The sequence below is a fragment of the Cryptomeria japonica genome, chromosome 1 (assembly GCF_030272615.1).
Source record: "Cryptomeria japonica chromosome 1, Sugi_1.0, whole genome shotgun sequence".
Lineage (NCBI taxonomy): Eukaryota > Viridiplantae > Streptophyta > Pinopsida > Cupressales > Cupressaceae > Cryptomeria > Cryptomeria japonica.
Window position 1 is genome coordinate 527,298,142 of NC_081405.1, and position 15,672 is coordinate 527,313,813.

A 15,672-nucleotide genomic window follows, 5' to 3' on the forward strand; every position below is an offset into this window, starting at 1 on the left:
CCCTCCCTCCCTTCCTCTACCTCTCCCTTCCCCCCATGTTATCTCCTCCACTCCTCTCTCTCCCTCTCCCCTCTCCTCTCCCTCTCTCACCCTCTCCTCCTCTCCCTCTCTCTCCCTCTCCCCTCTCCTCTCCCTCTCTCACCCTCTCCCCTCTCTCTCCCTCTCTCTCCCTCTCCCCTCTCCTCTCCCTCTCTCTCCCTCTCCCACCCCCCCTCTTCTCTCCTTCCCTCTCCCACCCCCCCTCTTCTTCTCTCTCTCTCTCTCCCTCTCCCCTCTCCTCTCCCTCTCTCCCTCTCTCTCCCTCTCCCTTCCCCCCCTCTTCTCTCCCTCTCTCCTCTCCCTCTCTCCCTCTCCCTTCCTCCATACCCCTTCCATAACATTTTTAAGGCTTAGTAGCACATACGCAGTACTTATTACTCATGAGCAGTACTATTCCCATTATTCAATACCCTGGGATAACATTTTTAGGCTTAGTAGCACGTACGCGCTACTTATCAACCGAGAATACTGTTGGGCTTGCCAAGATTTTATGGCCTAGCAGCGCGTACGTGGTTTAGAGACATAGTTTTAGTTGCCCAAGAGCCTCAACGGCCTCAAAAGAAGTTTTTGAGGTCGTTGAAGGCCCCACTTGAACTGTGTCTGCACTTCTATCACTATTGTATACATAAAAGTAAGTGAATTTTTTGTTTTTTGTATGATTTCAAATGATTGAATTGTTGTTTTTATTAGTTTTTTATTTTTGCATGGTTTCAAATGATTAAATTGTGATTGTTTAATAGTTTGATTCCAAAAATAGTGATAAGATGCATACTTATGGTTATTTATTTATTTTTGAACTTTTCTTTACATATATATGTAATATGATTCTATTTAGGTCAACCGATCTCAACCATGGGAAAGAACAAGCGAGGAACGATGGAACACGAGAGGCTCAAAAGGAAAGACAAAGGCAACGTATGAAGAAATTGCATGACATAAGAACAATGGGAGAAGAAGGTATGTCAACCTCAACATCTCAATTCGATTTACCAAATGAATATAATGCACCTAATGCAATTGAAGAAGAAACATTTGATAATTTACCGTTTGAACCTAATGAAATTGAAGAAGAAACATTTGATAATTTCCCGTTTGAACCTAATGCAATTGAAGAAGATAAGGCATTGAATAATCAATTAAATGATGAACATATTACACCTTCTCTACTTGATGAATTGAATGCACATAATGCACTGATGTTAACACCTCCTAGAATCATTTGTAGGAAACCAAAGCATCTAATTGACATTGATGAGAATATATTGAATTCAATGCCCAATAAAATGAATGAACGAACTTGTAGGAGAATGGTTAAAAGAGTATGGCAAAACTATTTTAAAAACTTAAATCAAACCGCAAGATGTCAATTAATTGTTCAAATGATTAAAAATTTGAATTTTAGAGAGACAATGAAAATTCTAGGCCTAAGATCATCTGAATTTTAGAGAGACAATGAAAATTCTAGGCCTAAGATCATTTGAATTGAAGTATGAAGGTGGTGCTGAATTGGTAGATGCAGAAACAATTGTGCGATGGTGTAAGTCTACGATGGGTTCAAGTAATCCAGGCACGTCATTGGTTCGTAGATATTTTTAGTTGATTACTAAATCTAACATTGAAAACTATCTAGATTGTTGTACAGTTGCAGGATCAAGTGACATGCACTCATTTATGAGTTCAAATTCAAGTTCACTGGTAATTTATATGAGATAGATTGTATGTTTTTGCTCTTCATGCATGTATTGTTTGTGGGAAGAATGTGAATCAGAAGAGTGGGTTGACAAATGGTCTTGTAGACCGTTGGTTCCCATTGATTCATATCAAATTCCCAAAGCACTACAATTGAGCCAGATGGAGACATCACTGGATTTTGACCATGTATCCGACCTAGTGGATTCAAGTGATTTTTTGAGTTAATTTTTTTTCTAGTATTCTTTTTGGTTCATTTTGTTGTACATCATACTTTATTTTTGGTATTAATTAACACTTTATAAAATGCAGGTCATGTGTATGCAGTTGTTGCAGAAGAGAACAATGAAGAAGGAATAGATTACTATTTGTGTCGTTGTGTTGAGCCTAAAATCAAATTGACAACCACAATCATTGATGGAGAGGGTATTGAGTACCCAATAGGGTCTGTTGTCGTGACAGGAACATGGCTTCGGAGATACCCTATCAAGAATTCTGATGTTTGGTTGTTCGAGGACTTTGAAACACACAGACATATTCTTCATTTCTCTAACCTTGTTGTTGCAACAAATATTCATTTGATGAAGTATCGTGGTAGACCTCATAACAAGATTTTATGGAAAGTTCGTGAATCTGACCATGAGGCAATACTTGTTATCAAAGATTATCTTGTTCAAAAGGTTTCATCTAATAAGTCTGTTAAAAATTGTGATGCAGGTGATACTAGGTTTATGCTTGAAACAAACATTGTTAAAGGTTCAAAAAAGTCCCTAGTCAGCCAACTTCCAGCTCGCGTTACTAGGTCAAGAACCAAGAGTAAAGAATAAAAGTTGCCAAAAAGTTCAGTGGTGGTCGATCTGGAGGGGTCCCCAGAAGCTGAGGATCGAATGGCAGAACTGAACACTGAAGTACCTGCTTTAGAGGTTGGGGATGTTGAAGAACCTAAGAAAGAAGAAGAAGGAATTGAAGGTGCATTGATTATAGCTAATGTTGACCAACCTCAAGTGTAGGAAGATGTAGGTCCCAGTACTCCCCATTGGTTGGACACCGCTCTGAGATGCAAGAAAAGGAATGTGGTTCATGTGTCAGTTCCAATTGAGGACATGGTTAGAAAGTGCTTGGAAAAGATTCTAAAGTCTAAAAGGCTAAAAACAGTTTCCAAAATTGATTTTGATCAGGATACAGGAAGTTGGACTGCTGAAATAGCACATCCTATTTCAGACAAAGAAATAGAGAATCCATCAGTAAAAGATTTTAATGTTGAAAAGGCTAATTTAGGTGTTGGATTTAATGTGGCAGATGTGCACCATTTAGAGGCTTCCACTAAGAGAATAATTAACAGGACGTGGAAAGATGAGCAGGACAAATAGAATCTCAAAGAAACGTTGAGGCGTATGGCAGAATATATAAACGTCATTCATAATTCAAATGCTCAGCCAATTTCTCAGATTCCTACATCATTTGACCCTTAGTTTCTTGTTAATCAAAAGATTTTGGGACAAATCCACAAGAGTAATATGGTGACTGAGATTTTCCTAGAATGGCTAGATGGGATCGCACAATCTAGTACAGAATATTTCTAGAATCTGAGAAAGGTATATAAAAATGTCATCACTGTAATGAAAGAACTTGAGACGAAAATTACCAATTGGAAGAAAGAGGAAACCAAATGGAGAGTTGTGGTAGTTCAGATGGCTGATGTACAGAAATATGGCATCATGAAGTTTCTGTCAGAAAATCCAGTACTAGGCCTGGATGACAACATTCTTTATGTGTGCAGGAGAAATATTGAATGGCAGAATTTTGTAGTGGAATAGGGATGCAGTGAATCTGCTAAGTTGTGAGATGAGTTATCTCAACTCATTTTTATCAATGCAAAATGATTTGAAATGCATAGGGATTAAATGCTTAAAGAAAGATGGAAAAACTATAGAAAGCTTAGAGGTCATAACTCAATCACTTGAGGGGAAAATTAACTATGTCAGAGAAACTAAGGTCCTAACAATAGATGACTTCTCAATGGTGGAAAATATTGAATCCCTCCTTTTCATGTGCATGGGACACTTGGGGAATCATGTAGATATCATGGCCCAGGTTTGGCGAGATAAGGAGAGGATTACGCATATCGAAATCCTGAACTTTGTCATTATACAAAGCTTCTTAGCTGCTTATGTGGAGTGCAAACGTGTCCCCAGCATAGTGCAGAAATGACCCAAAAATCTCGCCTCATAGCTGCAATCTCAGCTATGTTGAATGTTTAGTGATGAACTATATGATAGTTTCCTTTTAGTTAGATTTTTGGTTACATTTTCTGAACTAAATCTTGACTCAGGGGCAGATTTATGTAAACTTTGTGTTTCCCTAAAATTTAATTAGCCGATGTGTGGCTATTTATATGTTTTTATAAGACTTTGAGAGGGTCCGAGTTTTGGTTTTTCTAAAAGATTTCAAACTTGATACATTTAGCATTATCTAATGCTTCATATGTAAATACCCATTTATATGTGAATGAATGGAGATGATTACTTTAGAAAATCCAATCTGTGTGTTTGATAAAAGAATTGAATTTTTGTTTGGATTCATTTTTGTCTAAGTAGTCTTTATTTTTGATGAAATATAATGTGGTTATGAAGAGAATTATGTCTAAAAGTTTTGATGAATGAGAATTTTAAAATATAACAAAGTCTATGAACTTTGTCGTTTTAGAAATTGATTGAGAATAGATTGCATTTGCAGCATAGTGATGTGTAAATGCAAAAACGCCTTTTGTACTTTCTGGTGAAAAGTATATGCATAGTTATTTTCTTCCTTCCATTCATTGAAAAATCTAAAGAGGGAGTTGTACCTTGAGAAAAATTCAGAAGAAAGTTTCACAAGTTTACCCAATTGTTTGGTTAATGTTTTGTTCATTAATGAGCAACAGAGTGATATTACATTTTTCATCAAAGGACAAATTTGTTAACCAACATATTTTTGGCGACTCTATTGGGGAAGTCGATTGAGTCAATAACAGATGCATAGATATGAGGAAAATATGATTTTATTATGTGATTAGTTGTCCTATTATGTGATTTGTTTATAAATATTGAATCAAGCAGGAAATCATAGTTGAAGTAAATATCATAACAAACTGGAGTCTAGAAGATATACCAGATCCTTAAGGAGAGAAGCAGTTGTTGATCCCATTTTTCAAGAGTTGCAAAACTTGAGTTTTTCATCTACTCCCCCTCGCATAAGAGGAGCCAAAAGTAGACCACCTTATCGCTCTCCAAGGCCTTTTGCATCCCCTACTTGTCAAGCCCTAGTCTTGCACGGAACTACCTTGCCCATCGTCATTAATTTTGTACCTTTTACTTTTCCAATGGCTCAGTCGTGGGGAGATGTTATAGGTCCCCTGAACTTGGGAGCTAATTTAAATGCCCTACCTAAAGGAGAAAAAGATAATCTTCCTAATTTAAATGGAGATGGGAAGACAACAATCGATGAGCATTTGAATGCTTTTAATGTAGCATGTGGTGTATTGGGGGATTCTTCTTCTTCTTTTGTTGTAAAAAAAAGAGGGCAGCAAGGGGAAAATTTTCTAATTTTATCATTGTAAAGGGAATAATATATTTGGATTGTCTAATCATTTTACAAGGGAGTAATGGTTTGTGCGCCATTTCTTTTACATTAGAAATTAAGAGGGAATGCATTTTAAATCTGTGTATTTATATATGTATCCCTTGGTTGCAGAATTGTTTGTGAGATATTGTAGTTATTTTCTAATTATTTCTCCTGTTATCTTTGATTATGCATGCAATTATTACAGAGACTATGAGCTCTGAATTGTTTGAAATTTTAAATCTTCTCCTTAAATCATCTATTAGAAGTATTTAGGGAATTAGCTTTGTGTCATTTTCGATTTTCCTCTATTTATAAATCTGCTATTTGCATCTGTGTCATGTCTATGAGAAGATGTTAGTTGCCTTTATTTCTTTCTGGTTAAAAGCATATTCAAAAAATATACATTTTATCCAACGAAGGGAGTTATACCTTCATATCAAAATTCAGAGAGCACTTGCACTTACCATTGCAAGAGACTCAACTGTTGGTTCTTTTTTGTCTTTAAATTTGGGCATTTGTGAGTCATTTTTGAAAGGTATTTAAGAAGGAAAAATTCATTAACCAACAAGTTGCATCAATCTGGTGGAATTCAAAGCCTTACCTTTTTATTCATATTGATGAGTTGGTGTTTCTCCTTTGGTGGAGTAGTCTATGTTTTAGGGGCAGAGAATCCTGAGATTCATGTTTCTATTTTGGAGGGAGTTTGGTTATCTATTTTGAGATCTTTGGCATTGTTGTTAAAGGGGGAGAGAGATCGTGTGAAAAAAAACTATTTTATATGTCTTGATCTTAGGGGGAGTTTGCTAGAGATATCTTCTTGCTTTGCATTGATTGTTTTTCACATTCATATGGTGCCATCAATGCCAAAGGGGGAGATTGTTGGATATTGTTGGTCATTGTTGCTACTAGGATATTTTGTTTCCATTGATGTCAACATATTCCTGTGATTTGTTGTAGTGTGATTGGGAAGATCTTTTGATCTGATTTTGTAGTTGTGTTATGCTGATCACTAGTTTGCAGAGCTTGGTATTTCCTTCGGTATATTTCGGTGTGATCAAATCTTGTGCTGAGATTTTGGGATATTGTTTGGAATGGTCTGGTGTATCTTAATTTCAGATGGTTCATGATTTGGTACTCCGCAAGTTATCTTTCTTCGTGACATTTGTTGTTGTTTGAATGTTCCTGAGTTTCAGATGTTAATTGATGAAGATTTGATAAGTGGTGTTGGCGCAGCTATTCTTGATGATTCTAACATGCTTGCTAGTGTTTCCTTGTTGTTTCCTATTCGTTTTGATGATCCGCATTGATCGTTGTGTAATTTTTTGGTGGTTTCTATGAATTGGTGATAATTTTCATGATATGCGATATTTCTAGTGGTGTAGCGTGTTGCGATTGATTTGCGATTGATCTTGGCATGATTTTTGGTGGATTTGAGAGTTTGGGAATTTGAATTAGGTCCATGTTATGTTATGTAAATCATTATATTGGCCCATTGGTTGATTTTTGTATCGTGTGATGTAATTTTGTTATTGAGGGTTTAGCCAACCTTGTTGTCAAGGTTGATGGTTTGTATAAATTGGTGATGTTGTCATGTAATTATCGTGTTGATGTTGTTCCTGCATTATCAGAGAGTGGTATATGTGTGAACAAGAGATTTATCCTTCGGTGTTGTGATTGTGGGGAGTTTGGTGTTTCTGAGAAGACAACTGTGCTTAACCGAAACTATAATCAGGCATTTGGAGATGCTATTCTTTCAGTTCATTTCTTCTAGATTGTATTTTGAATCTTGTTGTAAGTTAATGAGACTTCCTTAAGGGTTGTAGCCTTCTAGACCATTATCTTTTGAGCAGTGAGCTCTAGGCAGTGTGCCTGAATGCATGTGCATTCCCCATTGTAATATTTTCACATACTACTGCAGAGTATCATCTTGTTGTGGGTAGGTTCCCACCGAGGTTTTTCTCTTAACTAGATTTTCCATGTCAAAATCTTGGTGTTGTGTGTTGTGCCTTCAATTTGCTTATTTGTCTTATTGCTGCAGTTTATCAAATCTATTTTTGTGATTATTGATCCAATGAAGCCTGATTCACCCCACGCCCCCCCCCCCCCATCTTAGTCTTCCTTCTTTGTTGTTGCTAACAGTCCCCTTCACCATCACATTTCAAATAGATAAGTGTTTTGGAACACTGCTTCAGTTTGCATAGCCATTAACCAAGTATTCCATCGAGAAAAAGACATGGATTTTATCACAAGGTAGTGTCATTGTTTCACCAAATATAACAAACAGGATTCTATGCCAAAATGGGAATTGTGGAACATGGTATTGTTTTAGAAGAGGGGATTTGCAAGCCAGTCATTACCCATAATCTGTAATTCTTAAAAAAGAGATTGGAAAGCTCAACTTGTTTTTTCCTTTTTTTGGTAATGGCGTAATAGTCTGGTAAGTTCTGGAAAACAAATTAAGATGATAAAACTTACGACTCTTAGAAAAGGAACTAATATCATAAATATTATTTTATTTTTTTTAATAAATTTTCTCATCTTTTGCTGGTTAATTGTTTGTCTATTTAATTATTGAAATTTTATCAATAGATACTAGATTATTAATATTTTTAGTAATTGAAATTTTATATAATATCAATAGGAACTAAATTGTTAATATTTTTAGTAATTAAAATTTTATATAAAAAATAATAATTTATTCATAAACATAAAAAACATATAAATATCAATTTAAATTTATCTAAATATGTTCAAAGATTTGGCATATTTTGGAATAAAAGTTGTTGTGCAATTGGATGTGGATATGGATACTATTTAATAATTTCTTTATTTCGAATTCTCACATTTGTGAAAAGAAATAACAGACATTGATAAGAGTTTAACTGCTTGTTGTTTTTTGTTCTGCCAACGACTGTTATTATTATTGTCTTTTTTAAGTAATTGAATGGTCAAATTTTAGAGTCTTTTAAAAATAATAAAATATAAATAATATAAAAGAAAATGTAATATAAAGAAAGGGGGACACAATTTATGATGGACTTTCAAATTATACTTTTGTTAAAAAAATTACCTCAAATTTGAAAAGGATTTACAATTTTTAAAATGGATTTTTATTTTGAATTTATAAAAAATTATAGAGCTTTCACTTAACAAAATAATTTTAAAAGTGGATCAAGAAACCTTTCAAATCTAAAGAAAATTTATATTCATTTTTTTGAAATTTTATATTTTCTATTTTATATTAAATTTTGTAGTTTAAATATAAAACTTGAATTTCATATTGTGTTTTTTTTCGTTTTAAATTTAATGTCCTTTATCTTTACAAAAATCATCAATTAGTAAAAAAGAGTAAAACCTTGTTATTATCATTTTTGTGTTAAAAAGTATTTTTATAGTTTTTAGGGTGGTAAATTGGGTTTGGAAGTTGAAACTATTATCTATATTTTTTAATGATTTAATGTTCTATCTTACACTAAAAAATTGTTGTATATATACATTTTTGTGCTTTTAACAAAATTCAATATGTTTTAATAATTATTTTTAAATATTTTGTATATATTTATATTATTTAAATTAAATTCATGTCAAATTATTTATAATTAAACAAGATAATAATTATTATAATAATATACTACATTGAGTTTTTCAATATTTTAATATAAAGGATAAGGTTTCTTAAATTCTATTCATTATTAAAAAATATTAAATTAAAATTTATGAATAACAGAAAAATAAGAATTAGGGTTTTAATTAATGAATATAATATTTTTAACTTAAAATTATATTATAATATAAAATATAATAATAATAATCATATAACATTAATACAGTAATAATATTAATATTTAATATAATTTGATTAATATTTAATATAAATGTGAACAAATATTATTAAATACGCTTTCATATAATTGCATCATAAAAAAAAAAAAAAAATTGTCATATTCATAGAACATAATATGAAAATATATCTTGCCACCTTGTTGAAATGCAAGTGCTAGTATTAAAAAACATAAAAAAAATATGATAATATAAAAATTAAAATTAATTTTAAAAAACATGTTAAAAAAAGATAAAAATCCAATATGCAAGTATAAAAATAGAAATAAATTTTAAAAAATAAAAATTAAGCTAGTGCAAAAATAGAGATAAATTTGGAAAAGCTAGTTTCTTGCTCGTTCCTGAATTATTTGCCTGCAACTATATATATAGAGAGAAGAAAGCAAATCCAATGAGCAGTCATTAATTTCAATCTCAATGTCTCCTCTAGGATTTGGCGGCGACTGTTAGAGAAGGATGCATTGGGTGCAAATCAATCGATCTCCATATAAATATCTGGATCGAATTTCTGGATTGATCTTCTTCATTTTCAGGGGATTTATATTACATTTTTCTCTCTATTCTACAAGTTTATTCCTTTCTTTACTATGATGTGCAGTTTTAGATTTTACAATCCCCAGGTCCAGGTCCATATGTTGCCTCCCATGGCAAAATCTGACAGAAAATCGAACAAGAAGACTCTGGTATTGGACCTGGACGAAACCCTAGTACACTCAACTGTTAATAAGCCTCTCAAAAGGCACGATTTTGCCATTCAATGTCGGCACCCAGATGGCACCTCCATTTACTATGTTCTGAAACGACCTTGGGTAGATTTACTGCTGGATGAACTGAGGAATCTTTATGAGATTGTGGTGTTCACTGCATCAAACAAAGAGTATGCAGATGCTATTCTGAACAAGCTGGATCCCCATGGGAACATAATCAGGCACAGACTCTACAGAGATTCGTGCATACAATTACCTGGGCCAAAATCAAAGCCTGTAAAGGATTTGTCCACGCTTGGGAGGAACTTGAGAAAGGTGATATTTGTTGATGACAGTTACAGACACCATTGCCAACAGGAAAATGCATTTCCTGTGCGCAGGTTTTTGGATGACATGAATGACACAGAGCTGTTGAGCCTGTTGGGATTCTGCAAGCGCATTGCAAACTCGGAATCAGATGCCAGGACACTCATTCTCTCTCACGCAATTTCCCGCCATAATGGCTGTCCTGGGTGGAATTGAATCTTTGAATTTGAATTCGAATTGTAAGATTTGAATTGGAATTGAATCTTTGAATTTGAATTCCAATTGTAAGATTTGAATTGGAATTGAATCTTTGAATTCCACAAAATCACGCACAGTTGGCCAAGGTGATGAAACACACACGGCTCATCCCATGAACAGTACAAATTTCTCAGTTGGAGCAAATTCTCAAGTCTACAAATACGTTGAAAGATCTGTTCATGCACACCAACGTCTTAATATATTTTAAAAAAAATTGGAGTCAACTTGTATAATGCATGTTCTAAGATAAAAATTCAAATAATCGTTTCATTATGCATGTATTATAATTGAATTCAACAGCAATATAAAATTGGTTATTTTTTCTATAAATTCTTAGTTGAATTGAGGAAATTTCAAATAGTAATTTTATTATATGTTTATGATGATCAAATTTAAAAGAATATTAAATTAAAGTTTTTTATTTTTAATTTTTTGATAGGTAATATTTTTGAATTATTATTATTATTATTATGTTTGATTAGATTTGACCCAAGACCCTCTCCATTTTATGGAAGGCCAAGAGTCACAGCTTAGAATTCCACTTTAGATGTCCTTATTGGGAATTGAACTTGGGTCTCCACAGTGAGAACCTAGTGTTTTAACCAATTAAGTTCAAACCCTTGGACAAATTAAAGTTTTTTATTATCTAATTACAATTTGTCAAATTAATTGTAAGTACTAGCACTTGTATTTCAACTAGGTGCAATGGATATGTGGGTAGCAAGATATTCTCTCAGTAATATATTGGAATGTAGGCAAAAGTTAGAATATTCAAACATAGACTTTGTTAGGAATGATTATTTAGAATACAATTGAGTTGATCTTGAAATGTGCAAAAAAATTAAATGTGAACCAATATAAAATGTAAATTAAGTCAACAAGGTATGCAAAATGTTTCAACGATGTATGAAGATGATTAACTTCAGATATTGATTACATTGAGTAGATCTATTGTTTGTTGTTGAGACGCCTTATATACAATTGTCACAATTTAGGAAATGATGCAAAAAGAATTATTTAAATCAAGGATATGTAGGTTTGTTCATCTATTGGCTTGTCCCTCAAAATCATTCTTTTTCTTTTTCAAAGCAAGGTGTAAAAACAAATGCTTGATTGTAGTTGAAAATAGGTCTATTGTTGGGCAAACTTTCTATGATATATTCATTAATAAAAAAAATTGAAAAAAAAGGAGTTGTGTAATGTTAGAAGATATAAGTTGTGAGTATTTGATTTATAGTATTAGTATAAATGCAAAATGTGTTTGATAATATATGAATACAATTACTTTAAGTGGTTGGTTGTATTGAATTCATTTGTTGCTAACTGCATAGATGTTCACTTTGTTGTTGAGTGAACTATAGTCAATTCCTTTCACTGATATGTATGATCGAGTGTCGATATCTTCTCCTTATAGTTGAGTAGGTGAATTTGCCTTGTTTAATGAAGACCTAACATTTCTCCTGCTAAAGGTTTCAAATTTTGAATTGTGAAATACATAAAGGAAGATATCAAAACTCACAAGCATAAGGAGATTTCAACAACTATGCATCACAATTTTTAAAATTGAAGACAACATTATATTATATTTATCTAAAATACAATTCATTGCATAATTTTATTTAAATCTAATATCATTTTTCAAATACTAAAAATTAATGTTGCTATATATTTAAATTTGTTTATGTTACAATACATTAATATTTATATTATTATTTTATAATACCCTACATTGATATTTATATTATTATTTTATAATACCCTACATTTATATTTATTATATGCAATGTTCCCTATTGTTAAGAATAGCATAGAGGTAATAATAAAGAACATGGTTGCTAGCTTAAAATTGTGAGTTGAGCATATAATGTGTTCTTTATCTCTTGGATTCTCGATGGTGGGTTTCTTAACAACATTCAAGGCCCCAACAAAAGCTTCAATTATAGATTTTTCAAGTTCACGTTTTTCAAGAAAATGCAATTGGTAGGTGTGAAGTCGAATTCTACAACCTTTGTGCTAAAATGGCATAATAACGTATGGACACCCATCAAAGCTTAAAGGATAGAGAAATATTATATGAGATGTTGTAGTTGCAAGTGCCTTGGTAGATGCATGCAAAATGTGGAAGCATCCCCACTGCTTGTGCCAAAATGAGAGCTTTCAAATAGGGTATGGGCATCCATCAAAGCATAAAGGATATAAGAATTTTGTGAAATGTTGTAGTCGTCACTGCCTCGGTTGACATGTATGCAAAATGTGGAAGCATTAGAGTTTGTTTGAGAAAATGCCTGAAAGAAATGTGGTATCATCAAATGCCATGATCGAAGGATATCTACAACATGGATTTGTTGAAGTGACTTAATAAACTTTCAAGCAAATGCAATTAGCAAGTGTAAAGCCAAATTCCACAACCTTTGCAAGCATCCTTCATGCCTATGCCAAAATGGGAGCTTTAAAATAGGGCATGGAAAACCATCAAAGCATAAAGAATCGAAGAATTTGTTAGATGTAGTTGCAACTTCCCTAGTTGATTTGTATTCAAAACGTAGAAGCATAAAAAATGCATTTGAATTGTTTGACATAATGCCTCAAAGAGGACAAAAGCGACAAAAATGTAAGTTGCCTAGTTAAATCATTTCATCCACCTCGGCCGGACTCTACATAATGACCATTTACACTTGTTCAGTAAGTGATAAATTTTTTGATTACATATTAATGTTATTATTGTGTTAATTTTGAGAAAAATGCTTCATCTATGTTTTATACTAAAGACTAACTTTATAATAATTGACAAATTTTTTAAATGATAGTGACACCTCCACTACAGTCTTGTTTTGTTATGTTCTCTTTCACATCTCTTCCAAATAGTGTCAAGAAACTTCTTAAAATCAAGAAAAAAGAATAGGGACCCTTATTCTTTGAATACTCAACTTCCTCAAGGTTACACAACAATCTTGTAGAATTTTAATTGTTCTTTTGTATCTTTTTCTTCCTCTTGTTTATTTTCTCTTAACTTTTGCAACGAATGTTTAGCCAATATTGGATTGAACCAAATTTGAGAGGTCTTTATTACCCCCACTTTTGTAGATTAGTTTGAAATCTATTTGTGGAAGTTCTTGGTGGTACATGTTAAATAAATCCTTTGACAATATATGGTTTGTTGGATATTAGAGTTGTTGGAATGTGTTGTTATCATTGATGTCAACATATTCATGTGTTCTTGTGCTTCGGTGTTGCAGAGAGTTGGTTTGGTTGCAAATGTGTTGATGTGGATTAATGGGTTTTGAGATGCTTATCTCTAGATGATTTAGTATGAGTCTGAATGTTCTGGAAGGTGAATTGATTAAGTTGTGCTTCAATGTGATGAAATTGGTTTTTTTGTTGATTTTGTATTGCAGAGTTGTGATTTCTAGTTTGTGTTGCTTCAGGATTGATTATTTATGTTGTTCAGATTTTGTAGTGTTTGGGACATTCATGTGTGTCCTCAGTTTAGGTGGTTCATGATTTGGAACTTCACAAGCGTATCTTCCAATTCGTCAGTAAGTTTATTGGTGTTCTTGAGCTTCGATGGTGAAATAATGATGATTCTAGGTATCTGAGTTGTTGCAGTTGTTGCAGAGGAATTCATGTTGCTTTTTTATGTTCTTCGATCATATTCTATGCGTTTTGGTGGTCTGCATTGATCGTGGTGCATGTTATTGAAGATTTTATTGGTTCAGTGATATTCTTGATGTTATACGACTTTATGGCCGACTTGATGGTTGTTGCATGTTGCAGATGATTTTAGAAAGATATTCGGTGGTGTTGCATGTCCGAGGTTTTGATTTGGGTCCATACTATGTCCATGCCAACATTGTATTGGCCAGCATATTGATTTATGTATCGTGTGATGTACTTTTGTAATTAAGTGTTATGTGTTGAGCCGACCTTAAGGTTAAGGTTGATGATTTGTATAAATAAGTGTTGTAATCATGTAAGATGTGTGTATGTGGTTGTGTTTGCATTCCTTGAGAGTTTTGTATGTGTAAACAAGTGAATCGGTCTTTAGGAAGTGTGTAGGGGAGCCGAGAAGTGTTGTTGTGTAGACTGTGTGCTTAACCAGAACTATGATCAGGCATTTGGAGATGTTATTATTTCAATTCATGTAATCCAGATTGTTGTCTAATCATTGTAAGGCAGTGAGCCTTCCCAGTGTTGTATCCCTTTGTTGTTTTTGAGCAATGAGATCTAGGCAGTGTGCTTGAATACATGTGCATTCCCCATTGTAATATTTTCACATACTACTACAGAGTATCATCATATTGTGGGTAGGTTCCCAACGTGGTTTTTCCCTTAACCGAGTTTTCCACATCAAAAACTTGTGTGTTATGTGTGTTGTTGATGTCGTGTTTATCTTTTCTATTGTTGTTCTTGATCAGATCTGAAGTTGAGATTAAATTTGTTTAAGTTTGGTAAAAACTGATTCACCCCCCACCTCTCAATTTTCCTGCATTGTTGTTGCCAACATGGTTCTTGTTTTTCTCCATCTTAAAGAATTTTGAGAATTGTTAGTTTATATGATTATCATCAGCATATTTTACCTAACCTTATACTATTACGTTGGTACTATGTATTAATTTTATGTGCTCTATTACTATCCAAAATGACTTGGACTGATGTAAGATGAACTGTATTTTGAATTTTGTTTGATTTATTGAATTCTTTAACTTGATGATATAATATGCCATGTCCTTGAGTTGTATGGTGTTGTTGTGACCTAATCACACATCACCCCATTCCAAATGGGGACCCCCTACTTTTTAGGTCCTCTTGGTCTTTTGGTTTTGGTTTGTTTTGGTGTGAATTTGATCAAGTTTGCAAGTCGTTTGTGAAAATTTGGCTAAGTCTAGAACTCTTTTGGTCCATTTTAGGGTTTTGACCTTCAGACTTAGATTTGAAGCTTTTTCCTTAGGTTTTTGAAAAAACTAAACATTGCATTGGAATCAGGACCCTTCAAGGAACCTACCAGTGAAATTTGAGTGAATTGTGAGCAACTTTCTATTTTTAGAAAGTTCCTATTTTTTAGGATTTCATTGCCTCCTGGATTGTCTTTATTTTACCAAAAATCAAACTTACTATTTTTAGCGATTTCTAATTTAACTTACTTTCTATTTTTAGTAAATGTCATCCTGCCTTGATTTGACCTTATTTTGACATTTTGAAGTACTTACTATTTTTAGTAAGTCTATTTTTG

At 33.1% G+C, this 15,672-nt stretch overlaps 1 protein-coding gene across 1 annotated transcript; it reads left to right on the top strand.

Annotated features, from left to right (window-relative positions):
• The first annotated feature begins 3,347 nt into the window (after positions 1–3,347).
• On the top strand, positions 3,348–10,400 carry LOC131057750 (uncharacterized). The gene is made up of 2 exons (XM_059210859.1): positions 3,348–3,500; positions 9,792–10,400. The coding sequence occupies exons 1-2, from the start codon at positions 3,348–3,350 to the stop codon at positions 10,398–10,400; spliced, it is 762 nt and encodes a 253-aa protein (XP_059066842.1).
• The last annotated feature ends 5,272 nt before the right edge of the window (positions 10,401–15,672 follow it).

Coding starts and splice junctions, on each gene's coding strand:
- LOC131057750 (XM_059210859.1), top strand. CDS start 3,348: ATGAAAGAACTTGAGACGAAAATTACCAATTGGAAGAAAGAGGAAACC. Junction 3,501..9,791: donor TGGATGACAACATTCTTTAT/GTGTGCAGGAGA, acceptor TACAATCCCCAG/GTCCAGGTCCATATGTTGCC.